An 18,765-nucleotide genomic window follows, 5' to 3' on the forward strand; every position below is an offset into this window, starting at 1 on the left:
TGTCAAGGAAAGATACTACAGGCTGATTGGGAATAGCAAAGTATGTTTGAAAAAGCAGATTTTAATTACAAGTGGTGTTTTTTTGCTGAGGAGCGTGTGGCCTCTGAAAGGTGACACTGTTTGGTCAGCAAAGAGAATGAGAACCCAATGTAAGAGATGGTAAAGTCACGTCTTCCCTATTCAAACACCAGGACAAGGACTTCGAGGTTTAAAAGGAATTGTGTAGCATTTGCACAACATGAGCTGAGAAATGTACAAGTGTGATTGATAGCTACTGCGGATTCTGATGTTAACTTTCGATAAGCACCTAATAACATTGATTTTTGTTGCTACTGTGTGGCCAGACAGCTTGCTATCAGCTCTTCAGATAGAAAAATATCAAGAGACGAGAAAAGTTGCTTGTCAGAAAATCAAATGTGCGAACAAGAGCTAGCCACCAACAAGACTGTCAGGATCTCAATCAAACTTTATTTACCAAAAAAAGCAAGTCATATTTTTAATTGAGCAAAGCATATGTCCTGCCATGAGGGTGTCTGGAACTGTGTACAGGACAAAGTGACTGCAGTTTTGTTTTAAGCCTGGCACTGCAACTAGTTATATGTGTAAATCATTAATTTTTTAAGTTGATACGAATATATATTTTACATTTTGTGTAGACAAAGTAACATTCAGGCAGTACTCACAACAACATCTGGCAGACATCTTACTAAATAAATGAATTTTATTAGAAACTTTAAATTAATGATTAATTTAAGAGAGGAAAATGAATCTTTGATATAAGTTTTATTAGCAAGCCATTCAGAAGATAATTTAGGGAACAGTACTTTCGTGGTTCTGCATTAGGAGGAAAAATTGCTTTAATTAGATGTGATAAGGGATCAATTCTGCATGCGATGATTAAGAGGACAGGTCTAGCAGTTATATATACAGTAAGATGTCCAAGTTCATGAACATCTGTTCCTCATCATGAAACTCAAAGTACAGAAAAAGCTTACATTTCTATCCATTTTGTGTCACAGAAACCCTAATCCAAAATGTTTTATTGTGATCTTTATGCAAAAATGTCAACTCTATTTTCAATAAAATAATAAAAAATAGCAAAGCATATACCATATTTTCATCAACATAACAAAAGTATTTAGCATAAAGATAGGCATTTAGATAGGCAGAGGTACCGCATTATTTATGACCTGGCTATACACAACATATATAATCAGTATTTGTTAGATAATTTTTGACAAAATGATTATATTGGTGCAACTACTGGTGTGGATATAATTACAACAATATGAACGAGCCTTACAATTTATAGGATCAATTCTCTGATGAAAAAAAAGTCTATATACTAGTATGAAGCACCTTTGTAGGTATACAAATGCACCAATATTTGTAGGATAGAAAAGAAAGGGTAGAAATACACTGCTTTAATTATCTTAAGTAATCTAGAGGAAGACATTTTGACTTCTCACTCAGGCAGTTTAACAAATCCTGTTTTCTGTTTGTTTAACTTGGATCATACTGTAATCTAAAGACAAAATGGAGGACCATAATTCTCGAGGGATAAGGCATGTGAGTTACAATGTGTACTCACTGAGCGCCTCAAAAATTTTCCTGTAGTAGGCAGGGACTTCCAAAGTAAAAGGGCAAGGAGATGAAACAAGATTAAGCAATGTCTCCACTCACATTGAAGACAATGTTTTTGCAGCCATATTGATCAGAAAGATATAAGATGAACCAGAATTTTAATTTTCTTCCCTTATAAAGGCTTTTACTGTTCTCCGTTCCAGCAACTTAAACAAACAAAACCAAAGCCACCAAAAAAACCTAGAAAAAACACCCTTCAACAACAAAGCAACCCAGACAACTCTAATCTTACTGACATTTCAGCAAGACAGTAACTGCTCAAAGCCAAGTGTAATTTTCACTTTCACTGCCAGGTAGAGATTTCCCAGAAACGAAATTTGCCTGTGTTGACAACTGCACAGTAGAGGCTTTGATTATAAATTCCAGATAATAAGCTATTGCTCATACATTGACTAATACACTGGAAAAGTGAAAAATCTGATAGCTAAAATTGTCCAACCCAAAGATCCTTTTTTTTTGTTTTTGTTTTTTTTGAAAGGGAATATTTGTTTACATTGTATTCTTATTTATTGTTTTCCTTGGAAGCTGTGGGAGAGCTAGAAGTGTGAAAACTCAACAACTGGAAACCAGTAGGGAAGGTATTTTCAACATGCTGTTTCTGTGTTTCTTCTTCTTCATCCATATTGATGTTAAATGATCTCTTAATGTCTTTGAGAAACAAAAGGCATAGGAAAGATTTCAAAGCCTGGTCTTTTCAGTAAAAATCTCTTTAATGATGAAAATGTTGATTTCTGATCTGTCAAAACTTATGTTTCTGAGGGCTTTCTGACTTGAAAACCTTGGCAATGTAGCTAACTCAGCTACAGCTCCAGTCCTCTGATTGGTGGATTATCACTTTCCTGGGCAGATTCTCTATGTTGTTACAATGCACCATTTTGGGCAGACTTAATTCTCTGTGGTTGGGATTGATTGTTGCATCCCAGAAACACTGAGATACATTTGGTAGCAAAGGATATGGTTTTGGGGGCCAGGGGGAGTATCTGTTTTAAAAGGCAATCAGTTTTAAGGTAATCAGAATGTTATTTATGGTAATTTTCTGTTTCCTTTCAAATATAAATACTTGCCTTAGATGTAGTTCTTAAATTGTCACTTAAAATCAAAAACGTAAGACAAGCCTCTCTGAAACGTGGAAGTATATATATATATGGTAGTTTGTACAGACTCCTAAAACTGTGTTAGCAGTTTAAAAACCACTGAAGTTTTGTTTTACAATGATACTATACTATCAAAGTTTACTGCATAGATACAATTTTCCTTGTTTGTGCTGTTCGCTTACCACATTGAACTTCTCTGTTTACATAGCAAAGTCTCAATAGTTGCCTTTTTATCTTCATAGCCATACTGACTTCCAAGTTTTTGACAGTTGATATCCATAAAATTAACGGCCAAGTGCTACATTGTCGGACCCTGTGTTAATTGCATTTACTGTGCAGCTTTGACAGCTCCACTTGCAGTCTGCTCTCTTGCTGACTCCCTGCAGGACAGTTTTGAACACCCCATGGCTCCTCAGACATCTGAGAGCACACCACAAACATCCATTCCTCCAGCAGAGATGCATGACCGCCAGTAAAAGCTGCAAGCTTAAGATTTGGCATACTTCACGGACTGCTGGAACAAGATAGGGGCACTTAATCCCATTGGGAAGCTTGGAATCTCATTTGCCAAAGGACCATTTCTACACCTAGAAAGCTTTAGGAAAACTTTGAGAAAACACTCACTTGTTGCTGATGCTAGCTGAGCTCCTTTAGCACTAACAACATTTATAGCATTGTTCTTTCCCAAGATAGGATTTGGAAGATACTTACTGGTGCATCAGGTAGCTTGTGGTGTTCACAGCCTACTACAAACAAAGCAATCTTCAGCAGGTGTTAAGCTGAGGCAAAGCCTACCCTGAAGTTTTATCACATATTAACTGACTCTGAACCCTGGTGCAGGCCAGATGACTGTCGCAGTGAAGGAAAGACACCAGTGAAGGCTGAGCTGTCAAATCCTTCACTCCTGCCCAGAGAGGTCAGGCCCAATGGTTCCTGTCTTTCTGGTGGATCTCATGGGACCTGACTTGAGACATTTCCGCTCCCTGACCTGGCAGATGATAGCTCTTTCTTTATTGTTTTGCTCAGCGTTGCTGTTCTGTCACCTTTGCAAATGGGATCGGCCGTGGAGGAGTCCAAAGTGTGACAAAGCAAGTGCAAAAGGGGGTGTGGGGGAAAAGGCGCTGAATGAGCTGCTAGATCAGCTCAAGCCATGACATGTACCTTTGCCCTCGTGCCTGCTTTCAGTAAGACTTAATATTAAGGGTGCTGACAAAGGATCTACAGCAAGTCTTGCTGTTGTAGGTGGAGGAGACACCACACCAAAACATGGTGGCTGGCGTTGCTGCTGGTACAGCAGGCAGAGGAATGGCACTGGTGCCGGTGCTGCAGCTGTAAAAATAAGGCCCCAGTAAAGGTGGTTTTATGGCTCTGGGCATTGTACTTTGGAATCGGCTGAGGCAAAAACACATGTTCCCTTCTGTCAGCCCTGGGGAGGGGAGGTTGAAACCTCCAGCAAAGGGGTGGGAAGGGCAGGTTGGGTTAGTGACCTCCTAAGCAGTCATGGCAAGATTTGCTAGTGCTGGTGTGTCACCCCCTACAAACACTGCCTGCCCCTTGGTGAGAGGGGTTGGTGTAACCGTACCAACATCAGCAGAAAAAATACATCCTTCTGTAGTCAGGGCTTCAGTTAGTGGCTAACCAGAACAAGAGACATCAGCTCTACAAATCACATTGTGAGGTATTAAAACCACTACTGTTCAGTTTCTCACTGAAATAAAGAATACTCTTCCCCTCTTCTCTTTTTCTCTCTGGGGCCTTTGCAATTCAGCTCTAGCCACTGAAGTGGTCTGGCTTTCTGAAAGGAAGAATATGAAAACAAGACTCAAAATATTTAAAACTCTCTGCCATAAAAAAGTGTAAAGCAGTTAATCTGTAAACTGTTCTATCAAGAAAAAAAATGCATTAGTGTGTAACAAGGTATCCAGGATTTACTGACACCGCTTATTCTAATTCTCTAAAACAAATCTCCTTAAAATCGTTCTACCAGCATGATAAAGTCCTGGTTTAGTCTATTGAATACTATTAATATGTACCATGGAGGTGGATGTAGGCAACAGATACACAGGACTGAAAACTTTTAAAATGAGATTCTAGAATGGAAAATGGGAAAATACAGACTTAATTTTAGAAGGAAAAATAAGTTTCTACAGTGTAAGGATAAACAGAGCTTTACATGGCAGAGGGATAGCTCATATATAATTGAATGATGTAGGATTTTTAATTAACATGTGGCGATGCCTTTCATACCTGTGCTACACAGTACTGTAAACAACCTTTGTGCACGTCCAAAGGTGCAGGTGATAACGTGAGTTGCCTTATTTCACACTTTCATGCCTTTATTTGTGACCTGTGGAACATTGTGAGATTGTATAAGCTACCATAGCTTTGTTTGGGGAGTTGTGGTCACAAGAAGCGCTTAGAAAAGTTCAATGTCTTGTCCTGCTCTGGCTCTGCAATTCCTCTGGGTGGTTCTTGTGCACGAGGACTGTGGAGGACTGCTTTGCCTCTTATGTTGGCAAGTTCATGGCTTAGCTTGGGAGCTACTGCAGTCACAGCCCAGCACCTCTCCACTCGGCTTTGGTACCCTTAAGGGGAATGGGAGAGCTCTTGCAGAGTGCTGGTGGGCAACTTGTCAAAGTGACGGTAATATATTTGGTAAAGAGGCCAGATGTTCAGTCTACAAATACTTGATTCTGGCACCGGACTGTGCACACACAAGAATATCCCAAGAAAAGCAAATCAGTTGGGCACATCATGGCTCTTACATGACAGAAGTGTGTGAACAGTACAACAATGCAGCAATGATGTTTCTGATGTATCCAAATTTCATAACATTGACATTTTGCTGTTGAATTAATTTCACATCCCTTGCTGATTATTGTAGCTGCTCTTAGTTTATCATGCTTGACTGATTTTTCAGATAAGCACTAAGGGATTAATAAGATTCAGAGTTGTATCATTAATTGTAACCTCACTTTAATGTGAAGTGCGTACCTAAATCAAATAAAGTCCTTTGACAATCCGTATCTCAGTGCATATGAATTTATCTGATGTGGAAGTACCACTTGGCTCTCGACAGAGCTGTCAGGGAGGAGACCCGTGTTTAGTGTCATGCACTGGGGGTAGACACTGCTGCATTCAAGGAGAACAAACGTGGGATATGTGACCCGCTCCTGCATGCGTCAGGGCCTGGAGTCTGCAGCTCAAGCAGCATCGGCAGCACGGACCGCTCGTAATCCTGGCAGGATTCGCGATTTGAAGGGAAAGAAAACAATCAGCGCGGATTTTGTCCAATTTGGGGGTGAAATGTACCGGGTTCCAGCTGAAACGTATGTAACCGCCGTGCCGTGACCTGCCGCAGCGCGGGACCCGCCGCACGGCCGGGCCGGGCTCCGCGGCTGCTGGCGTGGGGCTCCGCCGGTGCGGGAGGGCGTCCCGTGGGGCCCGTCCCCCGCGGACAGGCAGCCCCAGGCACCCGCCTCCTGAGGGGATCCCGGGCGGCGGTGAGGGAGGTGACACGTACTGCAGGGCTGCGCGGGACGCGGTGCCGCGGCGCGCGCGGGACGGGACAGGTGGTCGCCGTGCGGAAGGGACGCCCTTGTCAATAAAGGCGGCTGGGGGATGGCAAAATTAGATGGGAAGGTGATGTCGGTAACTTCAGTGACACCAGGTTAGGCATGGCCGCCTTGTCCCGCAAGCTTTCCAGCCCTGCGCGGCCGCAGGCAGCGTCTCTCCGTAGCGTGTCTTTGCTTTAGTCTTGGTTTCTGTGGAGACTTCGTTAGTTTGTCTGTTTGTTTAGCAAATCCTGGGCATGTTGCGTGTTGCGCGTGGAGCGGAGTAATTTACTTTTTGCTTTTCATGAGGCATTGAATGCAGACTGTTCAGTCGGGGACAGACTGAAGAGCGCCAGCAGGATAGTGTTTCGTGGCCGGCCGGTGCAGGGTCAGCGTTACGGAAAAATGGTGACACCGGGGAAAGGCGCTTTTTCGTTTGGAAGAGAGGAACAAAGTTTGTCACGGTTTGAGTCGAGCTGTCTCGGTGTGACACGAAGCCGCCGACAGCCCGGGAGGTGTTTCCTGCCAGCAGAGCCAAGCAACCTGGCGGGCCCTTTGGGGTAAATAATTCAGGGAAACATTATTTTATTACATAAACATTTTCTAAAAAGTGCATTCCTCCCCCTGAAAAAGCTGTACCTGCCGCCTAATGAAATACCGTCGCCTGGTGCTGAAACTGACACAGCGGGAGGCGAATATAAGAAGCGGCAGGAGAACTCTTGGGAGGCATTTGCAAACCTCACTTGGACGAGCCCAAGAGCCCCGGGTCGGCGGGGCAGGGCGAGCCGGGGGTGCCGGTACCCCCGGGCCGGCGGGGCAGAGGGGCCGCGCCGCCGACATGCGAGGGGAGAATTCCTCAATGGCGCTGGCCACGCCCACTCCCCGGAGGGGTGGGACATGCGGGCGCGCAGACCACACCCTCTGTGCGCACGTGTAGAAGCCCAGGCCGCTAGTTCCCCGAGGGCTGGCCACGCCCCGCTGCAGTGGATTGGCCGCTAGTGCTGTCGTGGGCGGGGAATGGGCGGGGCGATCAGCACCGCGCCGTGCCGGGCGGGCTCCACCCACGTGCGGCGGCGCCGCGCGAGCGGGCGGCGGGGCGAGCACACATCCCGCACGTAGCCGGCGTATTAATCAGCGCGGGGCCATCTGCTGCCGCGGCCACAGGGCGGGCGGGGGCTGTCGGGCGCGGTTCGCTCACTGCTCGGGGGGTCCCGCACGCTGCTTGGGCGGCGGCAGCAGCAGCAGCAGCGCGGGGCTCCGGCAGCACCGCCGCCCTGGGCCGCGGAGCGCAGCGCAGCCCGCCGCGGCGAAAGTTTTGCTTCGCCTCGCCTGGCCCCGCGCCGCGGCGGAGCCCCTGCCCGGCTCGGCCTGGAGCCGGCGGGTATCTCGTCCCGAAGCGGGCGCCGGCAGGACAGCGCAGCGCCCGTCCCCGCTGCGCCATGCCGCTGGGGCACATCATGAGGCTCGACCTGGAGAGGATTGCCCTGGAGTACGTCGTGCCCTGCTTGCACGACATCGGCTTCTGCTACCTGGACAACTTCCTGGGGGAGGTGGTTGGGGACTGCGTGCTGGAGCGAGTGAAGCGGATGCACCACGACGGGGAGCTGACCGACGGGCAGCTGGCGGGACCCAGCCGCGGCGTCGCCAAGCGGCACCTCCGCGGCGACCAGATCAAGTGGATCGGGGGCACGGAGGAGGGCTGCGAGGCCATCAACTTCCTCCTCACGCTGATAGACCGGCTGGTGATGTACTGCGGGAGCCGGCTCGGCAAGTACTACGTGAAGGAGCGATCCAAGGTAAGGGGCACCGGCTCCCGGCCGGACTGACCCGCCTCGCAGCTGCCGGTGGGACCTGGCGAAAAGTTTCCACTGGCGCCTGTCCGTGTCGCGTCTTCGCAGCCCGCGGGTGTCAGTGGCTCGGGCAGCCCCGCCGGGCTGTGGCCGCATCACCGCTCCGCCGTGCGCTGTCCGGGGGCCAGCCCTTGCCGGCTTCGGGTGCGGAGGTCTTGCAAAACACGCGGCAGCGGGGCTGCCCGCTGTTCTCTCGCCCCGCCGGTGCCGGCAGCGCTCCTGGGCGCGGTGCCCCGGGCTGCGTCTTCGCTGGGCTCTTCGGTCGCCGAGCCCCGGTCAGGCCCTTGCCTGTACCCCCGTGTGCCACCGGGGATCACTTCGCAGCGGCCCCGGGGGCTGCAGGCGGCGCCTCACTTCCAGGCGGCGGGTCCGGAGCCCGGCAGCACCCTGCGGCTGGCTGCTACTGCCCCAGCTGCGGGGAGCGGGGCCTGCCAACGCCGGGCGTACCCCGCCAAAAAAGTCTAACCTTGGCCGTGACTTTCCTTTGGGGGATGGTTTCAGGTGGAGGGGAAAGCCCCCTACCCCCCACTGCGCGCATATTCGGCTCGGATCCGATTGTTTGATCGTTTGCGACCTTGTGATAGCGTTATTCGAAGTAGTTTGGATGGGCCAACTCATGTCAGCGTCCCACAGCTGAAGAGGTTATGGTTACTGCATTGGATATGCGGCACAAATTAAGGGATGCTCAGTTTGAGCACTGCGAACTTTGATTTTTTTTTTTTTTAACAGAAGAGTTGTTTTTTTTTTCTAGGCTCTTTTGCTCAGAAATTGAGAAGTTGTTCGTGTTGTAGGACACGTGTAGGTTTCTTTCCCCATAAAGTTTATTTGCACATGAGATGTCATTACTTCAGTTTGAGATAACTTGGCTTTTCTTTCCTCGTCTGTTTTGCTTGAAACTAGTTTGCTTCGTTGTCCCAAATGCTGAAAAAGTCAAAATAACCAGATAATATTTATTTCTGACTTGAATTCTGTAATATATAGCACATTTTCAAAACATCTACTTCTTTTAGAGATACAGAGACGATGAAACTTTTAAAATATTTTTAAAAGTGAGAAGTTAGGCATTTCTTTTGGTCCTGATTTGCACTGGACTAAGGGGATGTGAGTGGTACTGAGATTTTTTCTCCACAGAAAATGAAGAAAACAGTATGGTGATGTGTGCTAGTTGGTTGGAAACACTTTAAAACCTGTGCATGCACCCCCCTGCACACTTCAACGCAGTGCTGGAAATAACAAAAGGTTGAAACATTGCTCCTGTGCTTAGCTCCACTGAGCTACTGATCCTCAGTTCAGTTAAAGATTGGGTAGATTTGGTTTAAAATGTGAGCAGACTGGATTTCACTTATTCTTGGTGGGAGCCTGGTGTTAGGAGGTATATATAAATAACCGTTCTGCTTTGGTATGCCTTTAAGGTCATCTTAGTTCTTTCTCTGGGTGACTTCTGTTTGCCTGATTACTACTGAAAGTGTATTGCTGGCCACCTGGAGGGGGAAAAAAAAAACCAACAGGGTCTTACATTAAAGTTGGACTGCAGTGAGGTTGCTCAGCATTTTTGTAAGGTATTTGTAGAAAGAGTCAACTGGACGTCTGAAGACTGTTGGCATTGCTTGGGGAGAAGGGTCTTTTGGAGAGTGACCTTGGGTTTTAGAGATGATTTTAAAATGGAGTTGTGTTCTTGCAGCCATTGTTGTACAAATAGTAGTAACAGACAGGATAGAACTTGTTTTATAACTAGATACCAATCTGCTTGCTATAAAGAAAGACTTTTGTCCCTTGTGCTTTTGTGTGGAAGGTGTCAGACTCCCAACAATGCAAGAGTCCAGGACTGAAAGGGACTCAACATTGTTTGTAAAACTAAATGTGGAGCAATTTCCATCAGAAATTAATAGTAGCCAATCCCCTTATTATAATAATAAGTACCATGGATATATGAGGCCCTGGAATAGCAGCTGCCATCTGTAACTGAGATGTGGGACGCCTTCAGCAGGAAGATTATTTCTGTGACTAACCAACTGACTGCTACAGTGCGTGCAGGTTCCCACGTCTCCTATAGATGTTTCCCTTCTGGTATTAAACCTACCTGTTTTGCTTGTCTTCTGAAGTCTTGTGAATGCATACACAATCCCAGATTTAAATTCAGTGTATTTTTATTTTATCTGCTAGATTACACACATAAATGGATGCCCAGAAAACTTCCATGGCTTAACATATGGAGCAATGTGGGGTGTTTCTAAGCAACTGGATTAGAAATTCTTAGCTGGACATGTATTGTTATAATTTATTGTTTTGGGATATAGGTATTATATGGGGCTAAGAGTCCAGAACAATTTGTTTAAAGTGTAAGCCTTTGGCTACATGGTAACTCCACTTGTCATGGAAATGAATTGTATATAATATCAGCCTCATAATTCTCTAGACGTTTATGCTTTTAAAACAATAGGGTGACTTTAATCTTCAGCCCGAGTGTTGGAAGAGGAGGAGAGGTTTGCTTAGTAAATGAACTTCCGTTAGCTTACTGTCTGCTTAGTGTGATGTACTTCATGGTTGTTTTTGTAGCTACACAAACATAAGAAAAGAATGACTTTTGTCTGATAAAGGAAGCTTTCCTTATATCTACATGAGAGAATGACTGAAATTAGGATTTTGCCATTTCCAAATGAATTTCAACAGCAGTGTAAGAAACTTAAGATTGCATCAAAGGGAATGGACAGAAGTAAAATTTTGCAAGGGTATGGGATACTCTTAAAAGCTGTTGGTTGACATTTGGGGGCTTATAATGAAATATAACCTTTCATCTTTGCAGACCAGTGATCCAAATCTATCTTTGGAATAACTCATATTTAAAAATAATAGCTGACATGGTTAAATTATCAAAATAACCAGATAACATTCTTTTAAAGGACTCTTCTGTTGACAGACCCAATGCACTGCTTGTTGGCTTCTGCATTATCCTCAACTAGCATTTCCATTTTCTAGTAAAATAAGGAAGTGATTTCCCTTTTGTAGTAGGTAAATGGCTAAGGATCTCACCAATGCATCATTGACCCAGGTTGAGTCTTCTCCTTGGTGTGAGAAGATTTATGTCCCTGTGCAGAGGGCACTCTGGCCTGAGGATGGAGGTCTGTCTGGTTTTGAGAATGTGTCTTCACTCTTCTGGAGCTCTGATGCTTGGTGGAGAAAAGCTGGTGGGTGGTTTGTGCTGGGAGGAGAGGCCACAGCTTGGTCTCCACAGTCAGTCTGGTCAGGTGGTGCTCCGTGAACTGGGGGTGAAAGGGTGATGTGCTGCAGCTTCTGACTCTTCCAGTCCCAAAGTCCCTTCCTCAGGTTAACTGGGGTTTGTGGGCACTCGAGGGAATGGTGAAGATGATGCTGTCTGTAAAAGGCTTGGGCCCACTTGCAAATAAATATTGCTTAGGTGCAGACGTGGCACAGCGGCCTGGCACGTATTGTAAAAGTTTCCAGGGGCGCAATTATTATACAAGGTTTTGTAGGCAGTGAAATGTCTGTCCTGTAGAAGAATAATCCCTGTATTATGAATTAATAAAATGACAACATTAAAAACACTTTCCTAAAACAAAGACAGAAAAATACTTAAGAAGCCATTTGAGAAATTTCTTTGTCAAGACATAAGGGTTTGTTTGTTTCTTTGTTTTTTAAAGGTAGGAGCTGCAGACGTGCCAGATGCTGTGCAGTTCAGGATACCCATGCCATTGGCAGCCTCAAATGCTGCAGAGTCTGGGGGAGCCCTGGGCTGCGGAAGTCTCTCCTGTGGGGAGGCAGGGGCTGGAGTCTGGCAAGAATGAGGTTGTCTGGCCGGCGTGCAGAGATGTGAAACCTGTGGTCATGCTGGGATGCCTGGGTAGCTCATCTGCTGCTGAGGGGCTGTGGCTATTCCCCCTTTCCTGTTTTGTCGTCCCTGGAGAAGGGCAGCTCTCCCTGTGGTCTGGCAGGGTCCCAGAGTGATGCCGTCACCACCTGCTGCCCTGGGCCACCTCTGCTGTGTCAGCATGTGACGTGCTGCCAGCAGCTGCGTTGGTCCTCACGGGTAAGGGGTGGAAGGTACATTCAACAGGCGTGGGTGCACTCTACGTGGCCTCTGCACCCTGGTCCTGACAGCAGTGTGTCCTGCTGTGAGTCACTGCTACCTTCGAGCTTGTCTTGAGTTTGCTGAGCTTGAGCCGTGCTGGTTAGAAAATAAGTCATAATCCTAAGAGCTGACCTGTGTTTTTAGCTCAGAACACAACTGCTTGCATTTAGTGTCAAGTATGTGGCCTTAAGCTAAAAAAAAGTGTTTTCAATATGAGATTAATTTATAAATGCTTGTGGAATGTGAACTGTCTTAAACTTGCTTCAGAATCTCTGTTGACCTTCCATGCCTCTCTGACTGTTGCAGGAGAAGGAGGTCTTTTGTGGTGGCACTTCGTGGCGGGTGTTTGCTGAAAACCAGGGCAGGTCAATCTGCCTACCACACAATGGGGCGTTCTTTTGTAGATTTTGAAACATGGTCTGTCTAGCAGGTTGTTACCAAGATTTCTGTTCCTGAAGATTGAAAAAAATGCATGAAATTTCACAAGCTTGGCTTGAGTGGTTTTACCAAGTCCATCTTAGATCAGATAAGGAGGCGAGATATTTTTGCATTTGTGTATAGAGAAAAGTTCTGTTCTGTAGCATTGACTTGTTTGCTTGTTTGCAACACAATGGAATGCCACATTTTCTGATTGGAGTTATAGATGTAAGTAGCAGGATAACAGAAAACTAGCTATAGAGCTGAAGATCAATACTGCCTATAGAAATATACTAGTTTATTATATGTTACCAAGGATTTTTTATACTTATGTAGCAGCATGGCTTGCAATTAGTTTACAATGGGAGGTCTGATGAATATCACCATCCAGAAGAAATATGCAAAATGTCTCGTTCTTCTAATCAAATGCACATGTTCTGGCATAATGGGTAAGTTCAAATCTGTTGTTCTGGCTGGCTGCCGGCAGAGTCCAGAGCCACTGGAACTGTAAATACAACAGACAAGTCGTTTTATGGTATCAGACTGAGGAATTCAGCATTGGCACAGATCCTAGAGTGGTTGCTTTGGCTCAGTGTCAAAGATGATGTTTGTATCAGTGTTTGTCAAGCAAGATTAGTTAGCCTAGTTAATTATACACAGGAATATATAATTTTTACTTGACAATCAGAGCATTAAATGAGTATAAACCTTGGCATATTAGCTCTTCTTTTAGTTCTCCATCAAATTATTCTCAATTACTTTTTGAAACTTTCAAAAGATACTTATTCTCTGAAAGAGGCACTCGGAAATCTTTCAGATTTCAGCAGGGACATGGTATTGGAGAAACGGGGTCAATATTTTACAGACAGCGATGTGCACATCTGTTAGTGAGTTCAGAAGTGTGAGTAGCCTCTATGGAATGGTGTTTGAGCTCATACTTGGGTGTTGAAGTTACAAGCAGCTTGCATTCAGTAGCTGCTATGTATCGTCACCCTTAAGAACTTGACTGTAGTACATGGGTAGACTTTCCATGGTAGACAGTGGGAAAAACATGCTATATTCAGTGTGTGTTACACCAGAGCCTTTGGCAGCCAGGTGGCTGCTGTTGGTCCTCCTTTCCCTCTTTTCTGGGAGAAGTCTGCAACAAGCCAGTGATCTTATGCTGTGTTAGGAGCCTCTCCATGTGCTTCACAGTTGTAGTCACAGAGGAGGGTAGCAGGTGGCTCATCCTGTAAGAGAAAGGAAATAAGTCTGAGTTCTTGGGCAGTATAAAGAGCAGAGTGGTTTGTTTATCCTGAGTTTGTGCATGTGTTTGTGGCATTAAGGCAGGTTACTTGACTTTTGTTTATACTGTCTATAGTCTTGTAGCCAGGTGGAGCTTAATGAGTCTTATTGGACTCTGGAGTTACAAGATGATGGCAAAACATTGATGTTTCCTGCAATCTGTCCCATACTGATAGTCCATTTTCCTCAGTATCTGCTTATCCACTGCCCTGACTGCATTGGTACCAGTCTTTGCCAGCACCACTATGTCAGCTCTGAAAGCCAGAGATGTGCAGTGGTAGCCCAGCTGTTGTGCCTGCCTATCTCCCTGTTACTTGCAAGCCCTAAGCAAATATGTGCCTCTCAGTTTTTGTATGAGGGCTTGTTAAATGTTAGTGTAAACCTTCCCCAGCTGTGTGGGGAGGGACACTGTAATACAGGTGGTATTTATACCTCTGGTGATGGGTGGTGTTTGTCCTTTGGACTGATAGGGGTGCGTACAGCATCACATGGCACAATATCCTTGGGAGAGCCAGTGGGGAAATGGCAAGATTCAGAGTTCAGTGCTTCCTCCTGCTGAGCTTGCATTTTGGGAGGGAGGGGAGCTGGTCCTTGCTATTAATATGTTACATGGCCTTTTCCCAAGGTAATTATTAATGAATAATTCAGTTCATTACAGCTCACTGCTAATAACAGTATATGTTTAAATGGAGATGCACTGATGCTCATAACACTGATGCATGTACACAGTAAAAGTGAACTTCTTTCTTTGCATTAAGGATTCCAGCTGTCTGTGTTAATCCTAGTGTCTTTATTTGATTTCAGAGTAAACTCTTCTTTCTTTGACTTCCAAACTTATCTGGATGGTGGCTCAATGTAATACAGCCTTACCCTGTATGTTGCCTCCTGAGCAATTTGCTTGATTTAGTACTTGGAAGATGCTTCTCCCTCCTCTTTCTCCTGTGGTGCACAGATTTCCTCCCCCCACCCTATCTCTCCCCCCCTTGCTGGGGCTGGTTGGGATATTCAACAGTGTCTGTACTCCCTCAGCAATTCTTTTCCATATGTGGAGTGGGTAGGATAGAAGGAGAAGATCACAGTGACCCACACATGAATACATTTTAAATCAGAGGAAACCTTCATGTTTGCTGAACAGACTTGACACACTTGTAAGAGATGAATATTTTTATCAAATGTTTCAAGATTACTCTTAGAAAGTCAAAATACTGCTTTTTGTTTGTTTGGTGTGTGTGTGTAGGTATTAACTTTTTAAAAAGTTTTCCCTTGCTTCTGTTTCAAGTGTGTTGCCTTCTCCTGTTGTATAATAGGTCAGGGGCAAGTGGTCCTTTGGCATCAGCAGGCCACATAGCGCTCATCCATCTTTTGGTGGATGGCTTGTGAGAATGAGAAGGTCAGGAAGGGAAGCCTGCGAGTAATTGTTGCTGGTTTTAGATTTATGGTGAAGGCGGATGTGTGCATACCAACTCAAGGGAATTTGAAGCTTTGGGTTTGATTTATCATGACTGTAATCCTTCTGTCACAAAGCTGAAGACTGAAACAATGTTGTTAGAAAGCTGCCAGCAACACAGGATTCCCTAAGGTTCTGTGGAAAGGTTTTATTGGATTAGTAGAGGAGCTCTCAGGTAGAGGTGTTTTGGGAACTGCTTCTGGTACCTTGCCTTGGGCAGCTGCTGGCCCAAGCTGGGCTCCTGGGTGAGTAACTGATGCACTGGCACAGAATGTGGCTTGACAAAACATTTTGATTGATGCATAACATTACATAACAATTTGTTATTGCTTTGAAAAAAATATGACAGGGAGATGGTTAGAAAAATAGGAAGGTCCCTCTAGCTGTTTAGGCAGTGAGGTGGAGGAACAAAACAGATGAAGGGGGCTCATGCCAAGTAGACTATCTCCTGCTGTGTAAACTATTCACAGGCATGTCATCCCATCAGCACACCACTCCTGACCATTCCTGTGAGTGATTCGGAGAGAGCTGTAAGCCCCATTCCTCTCCACCACTCACTCAACATATGCATCTACTATCTCTCAGTGACAGAAAGGAGCTTTTCCCTATGGTCATTTTTCTCATCATTGTGTTTTGATAAGATTAGTAGACAAAGAAACTTAGTGCCACCATGCAAAACACTTCATAGAAAGCCATTGATTAAGCAAGCTATTTGTTGCTCTGATTTTTCACAAATAAAGTAATGCCAGACATTTTGCTGACCATAAAGGTTCCATGGCTTACTAAATGTTATGCTACCAGCCACCCAGTTTAAAATGAATGGTATAAATGGCAGGAGTACAGCATAGCACTGATTGGAAATGGTGTGTTCAAAGCTTTGTCAGCTGGAAATGGCAGAGTAGCCATGGCTTTTGCCAGACACCAGATAATTGCATCCTACTTTGTAGCAAAAAAAGTTAACCAACTGTTTTGAGTGTGGTATGGATCTAGATCATATTAATCCTTTGGTTATAACAGACTCTTTTATGTGCTTTCTTTTTGGATCTGAAAATACAAACAAGAAATACATTTGCATTTTTCTTGCCTGTAAGTCATAATAATTAATCATTGCTTAAGTTTTCTTGCACTGTGGTATGCTTTGTCTTTTTTTTTTTAAATAGAAATTGATAAGGCAAATGTTTTTAAAGTTTTGGACCCAGTTCAGTAGTTCACTTAAGTACTTTGGCTCTTTCAAATCAATGGTACTGAAGTACATCCTCTCTTGCTTGGTTTAGACTAAGCTAAGATATGCAACTTTTCCTGAGGTTTTCTAAACAGTGTTTTCTTGTGCTGTCCCCAGTCTTTGTCTACATTTTGTTGTAGATTTGAAATATGGGCCATCTTTTGTATGGTGTCTTGGGAGGGAGGAAGGAGCCTTACTTGATGGAAGTTATAGATAGTGATTATGATTTTTATCTGACCTTTGCGACTGACTGTCTTGCAGCAAACCTGCCTTAGACCATTAACAGCAGTTGTTTCAGTAATGCGTGGAGGGAGGCAGGTGCTGGTCAGTGCAGGCTGAGGAACACCATCCTGAAGAGGAACAGCCTGGGGTGCTAGGCACTGTTGGACAGCAGGCTCCAAGGTGGTGGGTGCCAGAATGGAGCCTCCTGACTGCCTCGAGGCTCCAGGGAGTGATAAGTGTCTTGCACGCAGCTCCTTGCTGGACCATGTGGGTAGCAAAAGAAAAAAAAAAGACGACTCAGGGAAATTTAGGAGAGGAGATATTTTATAAAAAAAGAGGGGGTGGGGGGAGATGTCAATTAATCCTCAGCTTGCCTGTTCCTACGTTGTTAATTGTCCTTGAGTGTTGTACTTGCTGCTGAAGACTGTATGTATAACTGCACTTTCCCTTTCTGATTTCCCATAGGGAATCTGGTAGAAGTGGTTTGAGAAGCGGAAAAAGAAGCTTCACTGTAAATGCTGTAACATGTCCTGCTGTTAAGGCATATAAACCATAGTGTATAACTAGATGTGCACAAACAGAGCAGAGTCCCCCAGGATGTACTGATAACTCTGTTCCTTACAGTGTTCACTAAAGTTTCTGCTTCCCTAAATGAACTTGTCCTCTGTCTTCCGATGTCTGTGGAGCCTGTGCCTGGTGTCTCTGAAGCAAGCCAACAGGAAGGGTCACTGCCTGGTTAACAGTTTTACAGACTTCCTCTTCATGGAGGAGCAATAAGAGGATTTGCAAATGACGGTCCTCCTTGCCAAATTTACTATAATTCAACATCTGATGGTGGTCAAAGGCTGAAGTGTCAAGGTTGTGCATTTTACCATTATATTTCTCTGTGCATAACTTGACATCTGACTGGTGACCTTAGGGCTCAGTGCCAGTCTGACACTCAAAGTGAAAATTTCTTGGCAAGGATGAAGATGTAGTTGCCTTGTTCGTTGTTTCTTCATACTTATCTAAGATGTCTGCAACTGAAACAAATACTTTATTTTTTCTTTCTTAGTTTACTTTTGTCTTTTGCTGGCACTTGATTAAAAGCCTGTTTCACTGCTTATCATCCATAGAAGCTATTGCTGCTAATTATAAGCTGTATTAGTACCATATGTTGGGTACCATTAAGAAAAGCACCAATTGTCCCAGTGGTGACCATAGCTATGGGCAGACATAGTACGTGCTTCACCCCCACATCTAAATATGCATATATGTCCCCGTAGCTCTGACTTGCCACCATGTATCTGTACTGCCTTCTCTCACTGCATTTCCCACTCCAGAGGAGCACTTGGACTCCAAACCTCAGGCAAAGGCAGCTGCTGCCCCTCACCAAGGGGTTTCTTACCCCCACCCATAACCTGTCATGGCTGAGCAGCCACCCTCTGTCATGTCCACCCCAGGGAATAGGAGGGACAAGGACAAGGGCTGCTTTCTCTGCCTGCCCAACCATCCATCAACCTGGGAGAGCAGCCCCCATCCAACCTCCAGCTTGGCTCACCTCTGGCCACCCTGGCAGTGTCTCTGAGTACACGCTGCTCTTGTCAGACTGGCTGCCGGAGGGGAAAGGTTTTGGAGAGGAAGAGGAAAAAGGAGGGAACAGAGCCAGAAAGACCACTCCAGATTTTCAGCATCCTCAGGAAACATCCTGATGAACCCACAGTAGAGAGACCACCTCCCTGCTCAATGGTTGCTGTGCTTCCTGCAGAAACTACCTTAAATGCTGAAGAACATTTTAAGACCCAGTCCTGAACTGGGTCTTGAGGAACTTCCCAAGGGCTGCAGTTTCAGTGAGGTGCAGTGGGAATGTCTGGGTAAGGCTCCAGAGGAGACTGCAGTGACACAGAGTGGCAGATGTGAATGGGGCTGGAGGGGCATTTGGGGTCGAGGACATCCTTTGGGAAT

The 18,765-nt window shown here is 45.3% G+C and overlaps 1 protein-coding gene across 1 annotated transcript in view; it reads left to right on the forward strand.

Annotated features, from left to right (window-relative positions):
• Positions 1 to 7,375: 7,375 nt before the first annotated feature.
• The window catches only part of EGLN3 (egl-9 family hypoxia inducible factor 3), a 29,823-nt gene continuing 18,433 nt past the window's right edge, over positions 7,376 to 18,765 (forward strand). The window contains exon 1 of the mRNA XM_082058275.1: positions 7,376 to 8,088. Coding sequence (XP_081914401.1) covers positions 7,732 to 8,088 — 357 coding nt within the window. The 5' untranslated portion in view covers positions 7,376 to 7,731. The remainder of the gene's footprint in view (positions 8,089 to 18,765) is intronic.

This window comes from Streptopelia decaocto, assembly GCF_964273445.1.
Source record: "Streptopelia decaocto genome assembly, chromosome: 7".
NCBI classification, from domain to species: domain Eukaryota; kingdom Metazoa; phylum Chordata; class Aves; order Columbiformes; family Columbidae; genus Streptopelia; species Streptopelia decaocto.